The following is an 18459-nucleotide window of genomic DNA, read 5'->3' as shown; positions in this document are numbered from 1 at the left end:
TTATTTTTTACAGACTTCAGTCACCAGAGTGAATTTGTGATAATGGCGGGCGGGTTGATGGAGTCCAAAAGCTACTGCTGAGGGGTCGTCTGTAAAAATATGGGGTGAAAGGTCGCACTGGCTCCTAAAGAACACAAACATTCTATAATGGAAATGTGAAACAAAATGTCACTGTGTGTGTGTGTGTGTGTGTGTGTGTTCAGTTAATCCTCCTGTGTCTCTATGTGCTGTAATCCACCTGTGTGTGTTACATGTGTGCGTGCCACTTGACGTCAGCTTACAACACTGCAGCTCAATGTGGATTGGGTGTAGAGGGGATAATGTGAGTTCTATGTGGGTTTTTAATAAATAAAAACAGCAGTGAAGCAGAAACACTGATGCAGTCAGGTCTGGTTCCTAAACTGTTTCTCAGTGTTTCCTATATGAGTATAGGCCATTTGTTTCAGGATGCCAGCTGGTTCTTTGAGTCTTTTCTGGGGTTTTGTTTTGAAGTTGTGCTCTCTGATTACCTTTCTTTATGTGTACATAATTCTATCCTGTTTGGTCCTACTCTGTTCATTCTAGCAACAGCAGCTTCAGTGGCAGCACTTGGGTTTGTAGACTTCATGTAGATCTGATATTCCCCGCCCTTAAAAGTAGGAGCTGCAACAGCAGCAGGTTTAGATGCGGTGTGTAGACAGGGTCTGGGTGTACACCTGTGCGTCCATGTCGGCAGGAGGAGCTGCAGCAGGTGTAAATGTTGTGTGTGTAGACCTGGTGAGTGTGGAGCTGGTGCACCCCTCTCAGCAGGAGGAGCTGCAAGAGCAGCAGCACCAGTCTCTCTGGCGCTCACTGAAGCCACAGATTGTCTAATTAGATTAAGGAAGGCTTTCCTCAGATAATCATTTAGCCAGCTCTGTTTTTTTTTCTTCCTCTGATGGAGTGCTGCTTGTGCCTGTCAGCTTGTTGAAGGTCAAAGTAAATTTCTGAACAACCGACTAGTTTTGCTGAGTGAATTGTGGTCTTGGAGCAAGTGTGCAGAGTGACGGCTGAGGAGCCGTGGGTTATGGGCTGTTTCTGGGGCTGTGACTGTGACGCTGCTCAGAGTAATCGGACTGCGACTAATACCTGCTGTTGCTAACAGGAGGCGATGGGGGAAGTTTCTGTAAGTAAAGGCTTTCTTTTTCTCAGTGTAGCAATGAAAGAACAGATTTTCTGGGGAGATCGGAAAATTACTGTCAGTACCGTTTCAGTCATAATATCTTGTTTTATATTACTGCTGTGGGGATTATTTAATTTGAAACAGATCAGTGGAGAATTCCTCCAATAAAATCCCAAATGATCTTGTTGCTGCCTCTCTACTTTGAAGATTTACGGCCATTCTCGTCTCATGTTTTTATAACTGATCTTTGTGTGTTTTCACTGTTGGTTTCAATCATTGAGAAAGCTGCGTAGAGTAAACCGCAAAGCTTTATCCACTAATTTGACAGTCATGACTTGTGTTCATCTCTACTCTCCATAGCTCTTTTTTTCTCTCTCCTTCAGCCTTGAACAGGCTGCCTCTCCCTCGCTCAGATTAAGCCTGTGCTGACTGATTGATACAGCTTACAGCTGAAGGCACAGAGGTCGCAACCTGTGAGGAACAAATATAACAGCTTCATCAAGCATACACAAAACTCAGCACTACACCTCAACACATTCAGACTTAGTTAGTCCGAAGCGATTTCACAGTATTTTTAATAACTGCGAGTGGAGAATGGAGGGTTTTGCAGAATGGGAAATCAAGTTTTAGTTGTGTTGCTTTTTTTCATTCATGAAGGTGGTTAATAGCAGTGATAAGTAAGGATGAGAAAACAAAAACAGAAATTAAAATGTCAACATTTGGCTTAACGGTAAAACAAAATAAACTTTTAATGTTGCTTTAAGCTGCGCATAGTTCCTGCTCCCTAGACCAAGAAGCTTTTCCTTGACTAATTGGTGTCCTCTGGTTTATTCATGCCTTTGTTAAACGTTTACTCCTGCCTTGCTGTTGGCTTTGAGCATGGCCATTGTCCTGGGAGCTGGAATTGGTTTTTAGAGGCAGGACGGGTCAGACGGGTTATGAAATATTTACACATAATTCTGTCCATCACTGTATTTTTGAAAGGAATGTTGATGCTTTCTATTTACTTCATCAAAAACGAATGAAACCAATCCACCTCTTTCCTCTCTGGTTGCTGGTTTCAAGCTGAATCGCGGTTATATAATCTTGTTATCTTCTTTTCACACAGAAGTATGTCTTGATGGTGATCTACAATCATCCTTTGTTCGAATGAATGATTCTAGCAAGACTGATGTAATAATGCATGGCAATGGAACGCAGCAGTCGATTACTTTGAAATGATGTGTTTATTTATATGAAATCAACTAATTTTTTATAAATTTTTATTAATTTCAATTCATTATATATTATACTGATATTGGCAAAATATTGAGAAGTATGATAATAATGAACTAAGCTATGCTGCTTATCATGAATTCCATAAATAAAGAGATCAGAGTTGCTAAGCAAATAAATCAAAATCTGTGATGTTATCTATCTTGTGTTTTTTGTATGTTAATCAAATTGTTCTTTGCAATTTGATCTCTTACTTTGCTGACATATTTGTTGCTTGTTAGTTTTAAAATGTAAACCTTAAGAAATAATATCTGAGACTACATTTTCATGTCCTATTATACTCTTTTGTATTGCAAAATTTCAGCATTTTTCTATTCACTCGGGGTTCATTTTTCCCCTAGGTTTACAAATTTTTGTTCTCATGAGGCCGCTGAAATCCTCTGATCTGTCTTTCCCCCAACAGTCACAGAGTCCCTGTCAGGCTACATCTGCACCTCAGGCCTGCCACTGAGTCTGCATTTTTCGGGTAGGCCTCTGTTGAGTCCCTGACCAAGGAGACATGGCCAACAACTCTTTTCGAGGATCCAAACATGGACGGCGTGGTGAGGCGAACCATGAGGTGGAGTTCAGCTGCTCCCTGCTGGAGCTGCGATCACTCATGGAACTCAGAGGAACGGAGGCGATAACCAGGATCCAGGACTGTTACGGAGATGTTAATGGACTGTGTGTCAGACTGAGGACGTCACCTATTGAAGGTAAATATGTTCAGAAACTCTGCTTCCGTGTTGACTCTGTGTCCTAACTAACTGTCTTGAATGCTGCAGGAGTGATTGCCCATTTTGAGCATCACATTACTCGAGATGGGATTTTAAAACTGAACTACAGCTCAGCATCAAGCAGGGGGACATTCCTCTGCTGCTGTCACAGTCAGTTGTATGTTGTTGTATGTTTGAGCGCAGTGAATTCAACTACACTCTCTTGAATATCATCTAAAGATCTGAGTACCAAGAAAAAGAAGGTGGAGATATATTGGTTGTGTGGCCAGTGTGGTGAGTTCAAACAGCTGCTCACCTCAGGTACTTCAGAAGCACATGGAACTAAGAGCTGTCAAGCAATATTTGGAAATTTGGAGAAGTAGCCTGGGTCAGGTTAGCACCGTCGTCTCACAGCGAGAGGGTTACAGGTTCAACTCCTGGCTGGGGCCTTTCTGTGTGGAATTTGCATGTTCTCCCCATGTATGCGGCTCTCTCCGGGTACTCCGGCTTCCTCCCACTGTCCAAAAACATGCATGTTAGGTTAATTGGTGTCTCTAAAATTGTCCTTAGGCGTGTGTTGTTTGTCTCTGTGTGGCCCTGTGATGGACTGGCGACCTGTCCAGGGTGTACCCCGGGTCTCGCCCGATGACAGCTAGGATAGGCTCCAGCCCCCCCCCGCGACCCGACCGACGGATTAAGCGGGTATAGAAAATGGATGGATGGATGGGCCTGGGTCATTTAAAAACATTGTTTTTCCACTTAGTTTTGCCCTGAAGACAGGTTTCATATTTAGTTTTGCTTTTGGTTTTACGCAGCTACGGTTAGAACAAGACTTTGGCCGTTGAAAAGTTACTCTCTGGGGGTTCTGACCAGGCATCTGTGTCTGACAAGTCGGATATGACACCATATTCAGACAAATAAAGCGATGAACTTTATATTAACAATTGCAGGTTGCAAATGTCAAAAAGTCAGTAGAGAAAGTGAAAATGAAAAAGGCAGGTTTCTACAGTACTGATCAAAAGCTTTCCCAAACCTTTGCGCATTCAAATGACCTTTTTCATATTACCATTGTGGTCCATGAAATAAAAAAGATCCTTAATGTTAAGATTTAAAGATTTAAAGGCACATATGTCTTTATCCTGCTGGAGTTCCATTCTCTTTAACCGCAACAGACATTACTTTTGTGTCCATGGGTACTTATACATTTGCATACAATTGCATGTATGTAACACTGTTGTAAAGTGCTAGTGACTCACAGAGCTCTTCCCCTGGTGTGGACACCATTAACCCTCTGGGGTCTGAGTTGTAATGACGTCATGCGATCTGATCATGCCGGCGTGATCACAGACCTCAGAAGGTCAAACGAACAGAGGACACATTAGGTTAATTCTAGACTTAATTCTAGTCTTGCTTAAGGGATTGTTGAGCCTGTGGTGGTCAAAGTCAATGACCCTCAACCTTTGTTGATCCTACACTACTCTATGTCAGCTTCAAGACAATATGAGACAAGCACTTTGTGCTCCAGAAACATTAAAAATGAAAGTTCATAGCGAGGACAAATGAACTTTTCTTGTTAGTACTGAGGCTGTTTCATTTCAGTGATGTGATGTGGTCTTACCACGAAGAGCCATGGTGAGATTTCTTGCTTCTTTTACATTTGATTTTTTAATTGATCACAACTGGATCCTTAGCTTTGTGTGAAACCAAAGGCTAGAGCTGCTTTTGCCTGATCTGTCTCATGGAACAGACTGACTTTGACACTCTGACACACATATTCTGACACAAGAATATATCAATGCAATCTGTTAGGAAATTGTTTTTGAATTGGCTCTATATGAACGAATTGGATTATTTTATGAATAATTATGATTACAATTAATTGAATTCCAATTGGCTTGAATTGGACTTTATTATCTAAGTGCCTTGAGATGACGTTTGTTGTATTTGGGGCTATATAAATAAAAATGAATTGAATTGAATTGAATTGAATTGAATTGAATTGAATTGAATTGAATTGAATTGAATTGAATTGAATTGAATTGAATCAATCCACACTGACTTGTATGCATAACATTTTAGTTCGAACATTAGCAACTGGACTATAAACAATCCAAGTTGCACATTGTGTGAAAGGGTTGCTACACAGGTTTCAGATCTGGGTAAAATGAGCTCTGGAATCAGATCAGTTTGTTCCCAGTGAGTCATGAGTGAATTCAGAATTGTGTCTGAATGCTAAACTTAAGCTCTGTGATCTGATTGTGATTGTAGTTTTATGGCAGGGGAATTGTTAGGTCTCATACTGACCCACTGTCTTTAATTTATCTGCCCTTTGACATTTTCTTCTCATCATTAATTCATTCAGTCTGTCCGTCTCGTACTCGCTCAGTAAACACTTTCAGTGTTTTGACTCCCGCTGACAGAAAGAAGTAAAATGTCAGAAGCAGCTTGAAATCGCTGGAAAATCCATTACACTGCTTTACTTCTCTGCGTGTCTCTGTGGCGACAGCTGGGGACAGGCGCATAACTTTCAGCATAATCCCACTCACCTGAAAGCATGGCCAAAGCCCACCGCCACCGAGTTTCTTTTTCCAGACAATGTGAAAATGCTGGGTTGTAAACCTGTTCAGACTGAGCGAGGTAGCTACACCCAGGCAGCAGCTGGAGAGTTTCTTAAGGGATCTGAGTGTGTCCTGACATGTTATTTTGCTCCCCTGGGAAAGCAGTCTGTCTCTGCCTGGACACAACACCACAGTGCTGCAGAGACACAAACACCAGGCGGTGGAACCATGTGGAAAATCTGAGGTCAGATGGATGGAAATAATGTTATTTGCTGAAATTAATTTTGATACAACCCTCAACCCCTAAACTATATTGTAACTTAATCCTATAGAACATCGTGGGATAATCCTAAACCACATTGCATTCCCACAGGACCTCATTACCTCACTGGACGAGAAGCCACTCTTACCCACTGTTAAGCTAAGTTAGAGTATGGTACTGTTGCATTTTACAAAGTCTATGCTGACTTAGTGTTTTCCATAGTGTTGAATCCTGAACATTTCCTCTCATTTGTTTTGGTGTTAAATATCTGTTCAGCACTGATTGCTAGTTTACTTCAGATAGTGTGAAGTGTCTTATTTTGAAAAGGACGTGCAGCTGATATGGACAGTACATTATAAGTGACACCACCAAGACATAACACAACCTGTTAAACTGTTATTCAGACAGATTTAATTAAATAAATCGTTCGTAATAATAACATTCACAACTAAATATAAGAGGCTTCATGTTTCCACAGCTGCAGACTTCAGAAGTTTGATCCTCTTAAAACTAATAAATGAATAATTTAAACAAAACACACTATGGAGCTGGTTTAACTCATTTGTACTAGGGCCCACAATCAACCAAATTTATCCCTAGAGGTCCTGAACAACTTAATCTGGTTTATGTGTGTTTTCTGGGGAATTGATGCATATGCTCATGTTTCCACTGATGGCTTTGGCTAATAACCAACTGCATTTATTCTACATCGTCTCTGACATTTCATTTGGGAGTCATAACAAAGTGGTGGTATCCACACCAACCAAAGCAGTAATCAGCTACAGGATAAGAGCAGCACACAATGTACCTCTCACACTGAGGACATTAACATTGTAGACCATCTTGGGATAAAAGATTATTTAATCTCCTCTGTATATCCTATTTGAAGATGGACACTTCACCATATATTGATTCTCCTTTTGGTAATAATTTGTTTTGTTCACTTGAATGCTTATCTGATGTAAACCATAAAGATCACACATTTGCTCACGATATAGTTGACTGTTTGCTGTGTACTCACTTTCAATTTCTAATTGTAAAACCACTCTACATTGTTCAGCTCCCCTGTGTTTTATTAAGACTGTCCTCCTAGAAAAAAGAACACCATGGACTGTTTCTTAAAGCTATTACTATATCATATAGTTACTCCTATAGACCTATAATAGGTCTATAGGAGTCCAGTCCAGTCCAGAGCCCAGACTAAACATGGAGAAGCAGCATTTAGCTGTTATGCTGCAAACAAGTGGAACAAACTGCCAGTGGAGATTAAACTTTCACCAAATGTAGACATTTTTAAATCCAGGTTAAAGACATTTCTTTTCTCATGTGTCTATGCATGAAATATCTTTTAACTTATCTAGACTGTTGCCTGATTTTAAATTCATTTAAATTATTTCATTTGTTTCTCTTTATATTCTTTTATGTATTTTTAATGCTTCTTACACTCCCTGCTGCAATTCTTTTATTTCTTTTATTTTATGTAAAGCACTTTGAATTGTTTGTATGAAATGTGCTATATGAATAAATTTGATTTGATTTGATATAATAACAGTTAAAAAGCATGCAACAGGTTCATGTGAACAAATGCGTAGGAAATTTCTTGTTTATGTAGCCCTGAAACAACATGCAACAGTATGTACCGTTGTATTTTAGGGCCATCCCTAACTGAGGAGTTGATCCCTAGCTGATCATAACCAGCTGGTTTTATACTTTTTGTTTTTTAAACCTACAGAGAAGTCTGTGTGAGATAATCATCAGTTAGTAAGAGAAAATCTTGGGTGTTACAAAGTCTTGAATATAATTTTTTTAAGATATATTAGAAAATGCGATGCAGCATAATGATGTATCTAATCTTGCACATATGATATGTAGAAGTTTGACAACCGGAATCATTTTTCTCATGCAAAACATTTTTGTATTACCTCCTGTAAACTTCCTTTTGACACATTTTGTTTTGTTAACGTCTGTGTAAAGAAGCAATAAACAGAGTTCTAGATTTGTCACGAAATTTATATCAACTACAAATGTGAACAATTTAAAAAAGAAAACAACAATTGAGGGGAAAAGGAACAATAATCTCAGTTCTGAGATGCCTGGATACAGAAAACATCAATGAGCCAGACAAACAGATCTGTTTGTCATAACTGGACCGAAAAGATGTCAAATGACAAAAGCAAACAGAATATTAGCATTAATAATAAACTAAGCACATAAGACAACTTACACTTATTGGTGGCATGTACAGCTGACAATATTGCACCAGAAGTTGACGGGACATGAGGATGTAAGCCAAGAAGGAAGAACATTAGACCGGCCATGTTCAGTAGGAACAGAGGAACTAGTCGTGCAAATGGTCTCAAGTGACAGTTTGTATGTAAAACATCAACCTCTGCTAAGGGTGTTGGTGGTGATCCTCCAACTGAGGGTAACTCCACAAACTCTAGTTCAATGAATATTTGTGTACCGCTCCAGAATCTGGGGTGCTGTTAGAGGTGAGATCATTTTAAGTGTTGCTCCATTTCTTACCTGCCCAAAATGTCCAGAAATGATATGAAACAGTTCAACTCCATTATTTAGTGGGACAAACTGTAGTTCTCAGTCTCTTCATGGGTTTTCAGGACTTTTAAACACATATATGTTTCAAAGCAAATCTTTGAATTTGTTTAAGCCGTACACAAGGTTGCCCTCCTGAAAGGCCCTGCCTGCTCTGATGAATTGATTGATTCAAATGGCAGTCTAAGGCAATTCAGGAGCAGCCAGTGTTAGAAACAATAACTCCTTATGGTGTGGACGTTGGGCTTTGTAACTTTGCAGACTATTTATATCCTTAAAAGTGCTGTAAGAGGAAAAAGAAGAAGCATAACAAATTCTTATAAACTCAAAACAAAAAGAAAGATATATTTATATCTACATATGAAATATCTCACTTTAATGATGTTCAATCATTAGACATTAGATTAAAGATGTATCACAGGCTTTGAGCACGATACCGAGTGACATTTTCTTTGTGTGTCCTGCTACAGGTCTAGACGGAAATTCAGAGGACATCGACAGAAGGAAACAAGAATTTGGACAGAATGTCATCCCTCCTAAAAAGCCAAAAACCTTTTTGCAGTTAGTGTGGGAAGCCCTGCAGGATGTCACGCTCATCATCCTGGAAGTGGCTGCCATTATTTCACTAGGCCTTTCTTTCTACAGTCCGCCAGATGCTGAAAGACAGAGTGAGTATCTATTTTTATTTTAAATAGACTCTCTGTGTGCGTTAATGAAACTTTTACACTGTTTTAACTAGGTTTAAAGTCTTAAAATGCTTTGAACATAAAAAACATGTTGTATTACATGACCAATACACAATGCAACTTAGCCATGACTTTACAGCCTACATGTCATGTAAAATGTAATCATAGTTTTACAGCCAATCCTTTACTACTGATTGTATATCGGACAATGCTTTGTGAGGCAATGTGCTCTAGTTTGTAGCAATACATACACAGAAAAACTTACATAATGTTGGTTTTAAGCGAAAGCAAAGCCTGACAATGATCAAGGAGAAAAACAGGTCAGTCAGTTAAGTCTTGCCATTTATTTTAAATAGTCTCTATCTAAGCTCAGTTCAGCAAAGCCAGGCTTCATCTATCTTTTAATGGGAGGAGTGTCAAGAAGGTTAATATTTTTGTAATCTATGTCTAGACTGCGGAAAAGCAGCTGGTGGCATCGAGGAGGAGGGTGAGGCAGAGACCGGATGGATCGAAGGTGCTGCCATCCTCCTCTCTGTGGTGTGTGTGGTGCTGGTTACAGCCTTTAATGATTGGAGCAAAGAGAAGCAATTCCGTGGTCTACAGAACCGCATTGAGCAGGAGCAGAAGTTCACAGTCGTCCGAGGGGGGCAGGTGGTCCAGATCAAAGTGTCTGAGATAGTCGTGGGAGACATTGCACAAGTCAAATATGGTAAGAAAACACAAAACATGCACTGATCTACATATGGCAAGGTTAGCAGTGACTCAAAGGATATGAAATGATAAATCATAAAATAAAGAATTAAATGAATAAAATCATCAATGTATATGACAGAAACCTGAAACAACAGTATAAATGATTTGCTCATTTTTCGAATTCAGTATGTAATTGAAGATACAAAGACAACATAAAATGTTGAAATTGAAGAACTTGCTTGTTTTTATCTGTTTGTTCTGAATTTGTTGGCTGCAATATGTTTAAAAACAGCTTGAACATAGAACTTTGCTCCATCGCCTCATCTTTTACCAACACTCTGTAGGCAGTTGGTCATGAAAAAGGCCAAGTATTTTTCCTCATCAAGCGTTTGCATATCAGAACATTTAAAAATTTGTCTGTTCTGTATCTATGTGAGTAGTAACAAATTACATTTTACACTAAGTCATGATCATTATCTAAACCAAAATGCAGAGGCACTGTGTGAAAAACTAAGTACATCCTGACAAGCAGCCTGATTTTATCATCAGTAAGTGTGAGCAGCTCTATAAAAGCATACATTTTGGCAGTTTGTTGGTCCAGAGCATTCAGGTGCTAAGGAGGAAAGACATCTGCAGTGATTTTACTAAAGCTAATTGTTGCTGCCCGTCAATCTGGAAAGGGTTATAAGGCCATTTCTAAACAATTTGGAGACCACCATTCTACTGTAAGAAAGATTATTCAGAAGTGGAAAACATTCAAGACAGTTGATAATCTTTCCAGGAGTGGAGGTCCCAGCAAGTTCAGTCAAGGTCAGAGGGTGAAATGCTGAGAGAAACAAAAAATCCCAAAGAACTACATCATGGATTCTACAGCCACATTTGACATTAAATTCTAAAGTTTATGATGATACAATTATAAAAAGACTGGACAAGTATAGCTTGTTGGGAAATGGGAAAGCCTCTTCTGTCTAAAAAGAAACATGGCAGCCCAACATAGAATTGCAAAGTTACACTGGAAAAAAAAACCATAAGACTTCTGGAACAATGTCCTTTGGACACATAAGACCAAAGTGGACATATCTGGTCATAGTGCACAGGACCACATCTTGTTGAAACCAAACAGAGCACACCAGGGCAAACACTGCATGCCAGCTCTCAGGCTCAAATGATTCAAATGTGAGGTCATGTGTCCAACAACAAAAGCATGGCTGAGATTGTGTCATGCAAACACAACAATAATTCAGAGCACACCAGGAAATCTACAAAAGAAGGGCCAAAAAAAATAAAAATAATGAATGTTGCAATGGTCCAGTAAAAGTCCAGACATTAAAATGGTTGAAATGCTTTGGTGTAACCTTACAAAAGCTCTACTTGAACGAATGCCCACAAACCTCAGTGAACTGAAGCATCAATGAAAAGGAGAGTCATCTTATTACAATGAGATTTTTTTCACACAAAGCCTCTATATTCTGGCACGGAGTAATACGTCACATGTTTTTGCACAAATGCAACACCACAAATATGATGAATGTCAATTTTGAACTATGGACAGTTAAGCTGGGTGGTCCTTCTTCTCTTTACCCCGGAGGTCCGGGCGGATGGTTTTAAAAGGCTTTTCACACAACGTTTATTCCCTTCCCCGTGTTAACTTCTGAAAGACTCTGCTTCTCTGGGAAGGATGTTTCATAACCAGTCATGCTACTGACCAGTTGCCAGTTCACCTAATAAGTTTTTTTTATAGGTTTTTATTTAGCATTCCACAAGTTTTCCAGTCTCTTGCTGGTCCTGTTAATTTTTTCTGACTGTATCAAACATATGTATTCTGTAAAAAAAAAAAATACACATAATATTGTATCTACATTTTACACAGTCATCCAACTTCCTTCAACAGGGGGTCATAAATAAGGTTGTGTTCATCAAATATAGGAGCTTTTTTTTAGCTAGTCAAGCCGTTCATAAAGTGTAATTAGCATTCAGTCAACTGATTCACTGAAAAGCATAATCTGGCTGAATTCATTATGAGATCACATTGATGTAGCCTACATAATGACCTGATTAGCGTTCTCACTTGCCTCTGTGTTGCTGTTCCAGGTGACCTCCTCCCTACAGACGGTGTCCTGATTCAGGGAAACGATCTGAAGATTGACGAGAGCTCTCTGACAGGAGAGTCGGATCATGTCAAGAAGACTCTTGACAAAGACCCCATGTTGCTGTCAGGTGCATCGCTCTAGCCCATTCACGTCAAATAACAGCCAAGTTCAGCATGACCTGTGTTGTTATTATCAGCACTTACAAGCCTATTACTGCTGTTGATTTTCCACAGTTAAACTGCATCGTCTCTCTGGGTTTTCACATCAACTGACTGATAATTAAGCCTCTTTTATTTATGAGCTTTGAAGAAAAGTACCCCCCCACAAAAACCCACAAAGTTAACTTTCTGTCTGCAGCTATACTCTAGACAGTGACTTCTTGATGATTAATGTTCCATACTTTTCCGTGTTACAGATGGTCAAATGAAGTAATGTGGTCCACTTAGTCCACTTTTTAAAACAAATATGACAATCAGACAATGCCACAGTGAAAAAAATCTTAAAATGCGATCATAGGTTTCATTTGCTCTACCTTTGTCACTTAAGCAACTCACCAAATCAAACCATATGACTACACAAGTACAAAATATGTGTTATTTTGGGGGAAGGAATGGTAACATTTCGCACCATGTTCCCTTTCTTAGGCACCCACGTAATGGAGGGCTCTGGCAAGATATTAGTCACTGCTGTGGGTGTAAACTCTCAGACTGGAATCATCTTCACACTGCTTGGTGCCGGCGAAGAAGGTGACAGTGATGGTGAAGAAAAAAAGGAGAAAAAGAAAGAGGAGAAGAAAAACAAAAAGGACAAAAAGAGTAAGTTCAGATTTAACAGTGTAAATTTGTCTGTAGTGTGTGACACCACACATTGATCACATGTGATCATATATGTGATGAACAAATATATTTCCATTTTGCAAAATGGATTCAAATAGAGTTACTTATATATCACACAAGCACTCATACCGTGGGTTAGGCCCATTGGCAAGGCTGTAGCTTAATCACCCGGAGTTACTGAAGTTCAGTACCACTTTTACATGTGGACAGAAGAAGCTCAAGGTCGCACCTCTGAAAGATACAACCTTTGCTTTTTGTTTGCTCCTAGCTCTAGCTGCCCACCCTCCATTCCCTCTCCTTTCAGCACAGATGCTGACACATAGTCACCCATTAATACCCAGTAATGGTGTGAACTATAAATCTAAAGATCAGCAAATTTGTCTATTTCATGAATAATTGAAAACCTTATTAGTGGTTTTATCCATTTGTGTATGTGTTTATGAACTTCTTTTTTTTTTCTTAACAGGTAAAAAAGAAGACAAAGGGAAGAAAGGTAAGCACGACATCACCGTGTTTTTTTGTCATTTGTGAGTTACCATGTGTGACTGAGTGGATGTTAAAGTTGTACTGAACAGTTAATCTTATCTGTTACCTGAAGCTGGCAGATTCATTCAAAGCTGTTCCAGTCAGCATGGACTGTGGTTCCTGGTTTCCTTATCGTAAAAACCGAGATGTAGGTTGCAGTGTTGTATAGTAACGAAGTAAAAATACTTCCCCACTGTACTTAAGTATATTTTGGAATACTTTGTACTTTCCTCGAATTTAAATTTTTTTGACAACTTTCACTTTTACTTCACTATATTTCTGAACTTAATTGCATACTTTTACTCCAATACATTTTCATTGTTTGGTTTAGTTACTCGTTACAAAAAAAAAAGAGTGAGAGAGAGAGAAAAAAAAAACCAACAGTGTTTTGACCCCATGGATGTTATGGCTGCCCAAAGACAAGGAAATTCTATCTTACAGAAACTCCCCTTTTTTAGGTTTTAAGGTAGTTTTACAAAAAAGGTCTTCCTCTATACTGGTTCCATATGAGGGCTGAAATGTCTCTCCCTTAGCCCTGGTTCCTGCAGTTTAAAATGAGGTGACAGAGGAAGGAACCCCCAAAAAGATCCTGTAGCCAGGTCAACGAGTCTCATTCCTGGTTAAATAAGGGTAATTTATAATAACAATAAGGAAGAAATTCATTAGCGCTACTGTCAATACAGTAGAGTGAATAAATGCTGTATTATTTCTAAGCAGCTTGTATCATACCATTTTATGTCAGCGTTATTGCAATTGCAATTGCAATTGCAGCATGTTTTTCATAAAAATCAGCACTTTTTTGCAGTCAGTGTATGTATACTTCTGCTGTTTGTTTATTCAATTTAACTGTGACAATGGTGATGGTTTAAGTTGTGACCGACATGCACTGGCCTTATTTAGTCCTTCCCACTATCGAGTCAAAAATATGGTGGAAGCATAAAATGACTGATTTGACTGAAGAATTCTTTAATCGAATGTGGGGAAACTCGAATGTGACATCATTCGAATGTCTGCACCTGACTGCCGAAGCCAACCGAACGCAGCCTTTTTTTTTTGGTTACCCTTCATTTAACACAAATATTTGCAAATAAACATTACATATAAACTACGTTTGATAAAGCAATCAATTTCAAATGAATCCAGTACCATGTGGATGCATGACGAACAAGCAAACAAGATGGAAAGCAGCTGAAATCACGAATAGCGCAAATCCGTTATGTCACAGGCGAACGCGGCCGGAAGTACTCATGTGAAGTGATTTAATCCACAATAAAATATCTTTAATAAACTTTGAAATATTTATAATATGCGTACTGGCGTTATTTTTCCTGCCTTTTCTGTTTTATTTATGTTTACGTTGTGTAGAGTGCGTATTCACCAATTTAATATTTTCTGCCGATGCTGTCACCGTGAGTGCGATGGGTATGGCGGCATTGATATACCCTTAATGTATACAGTGAATTGTCAGGGAGTGCCTGGCAACCACTTTGTCACGCTTTTTCTAGCAGCGAGGGTCTCTACGTGACATGTCCTCCCCAGACAGATTGGGTTGAACTAAGGTGGTGAAATTTCATCCACCTCTGTCAACATTGGAGAAACCCCTCCTCGAAGTAGCGGGGTGACTGCTGACCACCTTGTCTTGCCACGGTTCATCGTTGAGCGAGGGAAAAACCTAGCCTGGGCGAAAGCCGACTGTTGACTCTGTCAAACAGTCTGGGAAAACCCGAGAGGAATCCGTTTCCATGGAAGGCGGGACCTTACCCAGCAACTTAAATTCATTGGAGTAACGGAGTTCCCTTAACCAATCATAATGTTTAGAAATGACGTTGGTTATGCGCCGAGGTTCATGCTTACTCTCGCGAGGCTCTAGCTCGCGAATCAAGCTTCCCACATCCGCTTTCATTATACCGGTACCATTTGAGAAATCAAACTTTTCCCAAAGCCAGTTGGAAGGAGAGCTACGACATCCTTGCCACTAACAAAATTGACGAGGCATTTCTCTTGCTCTCGTTTTAATTGTGCAATGATCTCCAGAGTTGAGACAACTTCATGGATAGCTTCTAGCGTTCTTCCGTCGCCATGTTTATTTCCGCTGCGGTTGAACTACAATTACATGGACTACAATGGACTCCGCGCGTGAGTTCTGCGTCACCACTCGCAACTGTTTGCTGATTGGCAAAACACTGAGCGAACCGAGGTAGGGGGATTTGGCCAGACTATGTGCGGAGCCAAAATCTTTGGGCGGAAGTACGTAGGATGGCGTCGCCAGGCTAGGAAAAACCCTACGTGACATGAGATTTTCCAGGGACTGGATGGAGCTCATTCGCCAGACCATTCTTCGATGGACCGTGGCAATTGGGACTACCTCCGCATCGCATTAGGAGAAGTTCTTATCCGATGGGGAGGACGGAGGTCAGCAGCAGCTAAGCATAATATTTACAAAAACCAAATGCCGCATCTGGCGCCCTTGCCTTCGCATGGCACTTTAGCTTAAGGACCTCTGCTATCTGCTCTGCAATGCATCGATCCGTGTTTACATCAACAACGGCCCAGCTTCCCCGTGGAGCTAAGCAGCAGTCATTATTACACTTCTTTAAAAAATTACAGTATTTCGGTTACGAACTCACAAAGTCCTCATATATGAAGGAGGTGGGTGGAGGCAGAACACATCTGTCAGCCAACTGCCTTTGTGTCAAGTCAGACACTGACACACAGTTCCTGTACAACATATAAACACTTTTCTTTCACACCTTTTTTTCACTTCATACTTGGATTTAAACAACAACATCAGCTGGTTACAGTCACCAAACAATCATGGTAGTAAGCTCTAAAACGCCTGTTTAAATAATGCGACTCTTTCACCGCATGGACGCCATTTTGTTGGTTGCCCTGGTTACGTGTAAACAAACACGTTCCAACGAAACGTCGTCACTTTCCGGTTGGCTTTAGAAAATCACTCCCCTTGGTTAGGATAACTTATGAAATAAACATTAGTGTTAGAAAACAAGCGCGGTTAAGGCTTCATAAAAAAAGTGGAATAAATCGAAATATGGACGCCATGTTTTCCCTTCGCATGCAGTTACTCTTAACAACCACTAGAGGCCTATTTACATTTTTTCCAACCAAAGTAAAGGCTGTATCTGCGTCTATGGCTATCACGATCACCCCATAGATACATTATGTAGAGAAGCTAAGTGTCTCCAAAGCGATGCTTGTTTATATAGATCCAGTCATAATAACTATGATTTGTGTGGATAAATGCGAGGACAGAAAGATGAGCTTGAGCAGCCTGCTACAACACTTTTGTACCATTTTCTTTCATTTTAAATGACTAACCTTGATAATAAAGCAATATTTTACGTAGTATTATAACTATATGATATAGGTTGTGTGATGGAAAATGTGTTGCTCCTCCCTAGGAATAGTACTCATGTAAGTTCAGACTTCTTCAGAGCTGTAGCCTAGCGCTGTTCCTCTCCTTCATGAAGTAAAATAAACCTTGGAAACATATGGTGCAGATTCACTGTGCTTTGTTAACAAAAACTTCCACCACAGTTGTCAATTGGTAGGACTTGCAACCCTCCACCAACCTAACCACGTTTTTATTCATGTGTCAGTCTGGTTGTGTGTGAGGTACATACTACTGTGCTCTGTGAAAGCAGGATGGAACTTGAAAACCAGTGTGAAAACAAAGTCAGATTGTGTAACACCTAATTCATTTTTGCTCTAATGTGTGAAGAGGTGTTTTTGTCTTTACAATTATAGTGATATATAATGATAAGAATAAGAATTTAGATGTTTGCAATCAGGTCAGTGAATATACTTAGAGATCTGAATGAAACTTGTGATTTCAGTGGGGCAAAAACTTAAGGCCTCTCTTGGTCTGTGCTCTTGAGTAACATCATCATCACTAATGTCCCAGTTTAAACTATGTATTGCAAATTTTGAGCTAATTAGCTGGTGGATTTTTGTTTATCCTAACTTCACAATAAATCTCTGCAATATAGTACCTTATGGAACAATGGTCCCCCTCAATTTTACACAATTAGAACAGTGAAAGAGGAGCATTTAATTTGATGAGAAAATGGTTGGATTGCTCCATCCTGACATATAAGCCACACTCATACACATTTAATCTGGTTCTATATTAAAAAATTGGATTGTTGTATCAGAATAAAGCCATTTTAAGATTTTTCTGAATTGCTAGTAATTAATCATATATAAACTGTTAAGTCCAACTGGACTGTTGATGTTAACAGGAAGCCTGCCATTACAAATGGAAAATTGGTGGACGGCTTCTCACTGTTCTTGTATTTGGATTGCACAGTTGTTTTTTAAATTATCAGAATGCAGAACAGAGTGCAATGATTTGCAAATCCTCGGAAACAATATTTTATTCACATCAGAACACAGAAAACATAGAAAAAAACATTTTAAACATTGAGACATTTTACTATTTCATTAAAAGCATTAGCTCATCTCAAATTTGATGGCAGCAACACATCTAAAAATAGCTGGGACAAGGCCATGTTCACCACCTTGTAGCACCACCATCTTTTTTTAACAACTGTTTCTAAACATCTAGGTGCTGAGGAGACCTTTGGGAGAGGAATGTTGTTCCATTCTTGTCTGATAACGACAGACAAGAATTTTGCATTTCTTAATCTAGAAAAAGTTTTCAATTGGTGAAAGGTATGCACTGCAGGCAGACCAGTCCAACACCCAGAAACCTATGAAACCTACTGTTGTAATAGTGCAGTTTAGCCTTGTCTTGCTGTAATATGCAAGGTCTTCCCAGTAAAAGGCATAATCTGGATGGGAGCATATGTTGCTCTAAGCCTGTATATACCTTTCTTCGGTAGGCACTAATGCAACCCCTTGCTATCAGAGATGCAAGCTTTTAAAGTGAGTAACAGATGGCTCCTCTCCTCTTTGGTCTGGAGGACACTAAATCCATGATTTCCAAAAATAATCTTAAATTAAATTTGTCTAGACCTCTGAACGTTTTTTCTATTTTGCATCAGTCCATTTTAAATAAGCTTTGTTTAAGAGAAGATGGCAGCATCTAGATCCTGTTCACATATGGCTTCCGCTTTACATGATAGAAATTTAATCTGCATTTGTGGATTCTGAAAGTGTTGCTGA

The 18459-nt window shown here is 39.4% G+C and overlaps 1 protein-coding gene across 1 annotated transcript in view; it reads left to right on the top strand.

Moving 5' to 3' along the window:
- Positions 1-763: 763 nt before the first annotated feature.
- The window catches only part of LOC142384358 (plasma membrane calcium-transporting ATPase 1-like), a 30735-nt gene continuing 13039 nt past the window's right edge, over positions 764-18459 (top strand). Inside the window, exons 1-7 of the mRNA XM_075470541.1 lie at positions 764-1144; positions 2820-3111; positions 8955-9152; positions 9622-9879; positions 11955-12080; positions 12598-12768; positions 13256-13282. Of these exons, the coding sequence (XP_075326656.1) occupies positions 2916-3111; positions 8955-9152; positions 9622-9879; positions 11955-12080; positions 12598-12768; positions 13256-13282 (976 nt within the window). The 5' untranslated portion in view covers positions 764-1144; positions 2820-2915. The remainder of the gene's footprint in view (positions 1145-2819; positions 3112-8954; positions 9153-9621; positions 9880-11954; positions 12081-12597; positions 12769-13255; positions 13283-18459) is intronic.

The sequence above is a fragment of the Odontesthes bonariensis genome, chromosome 7 (assembly GCF_027942865.1).
Source record: "Odontesthes bonariensis isolate fOdoBon6 chromosome 7, fOdoBon6.hap1, whole genome shotgun sequence".
Classification (NCBI taxonomy): Eukaryota; Metazoa; Chordata; class Actinopteri; order Atheriniformes; family Atherinopsidae; genus Odontesthes; species Odontesthes bonariensis.
This window is presented reverse-complemented; position numbering and strand designations above follow the sequence as displayed.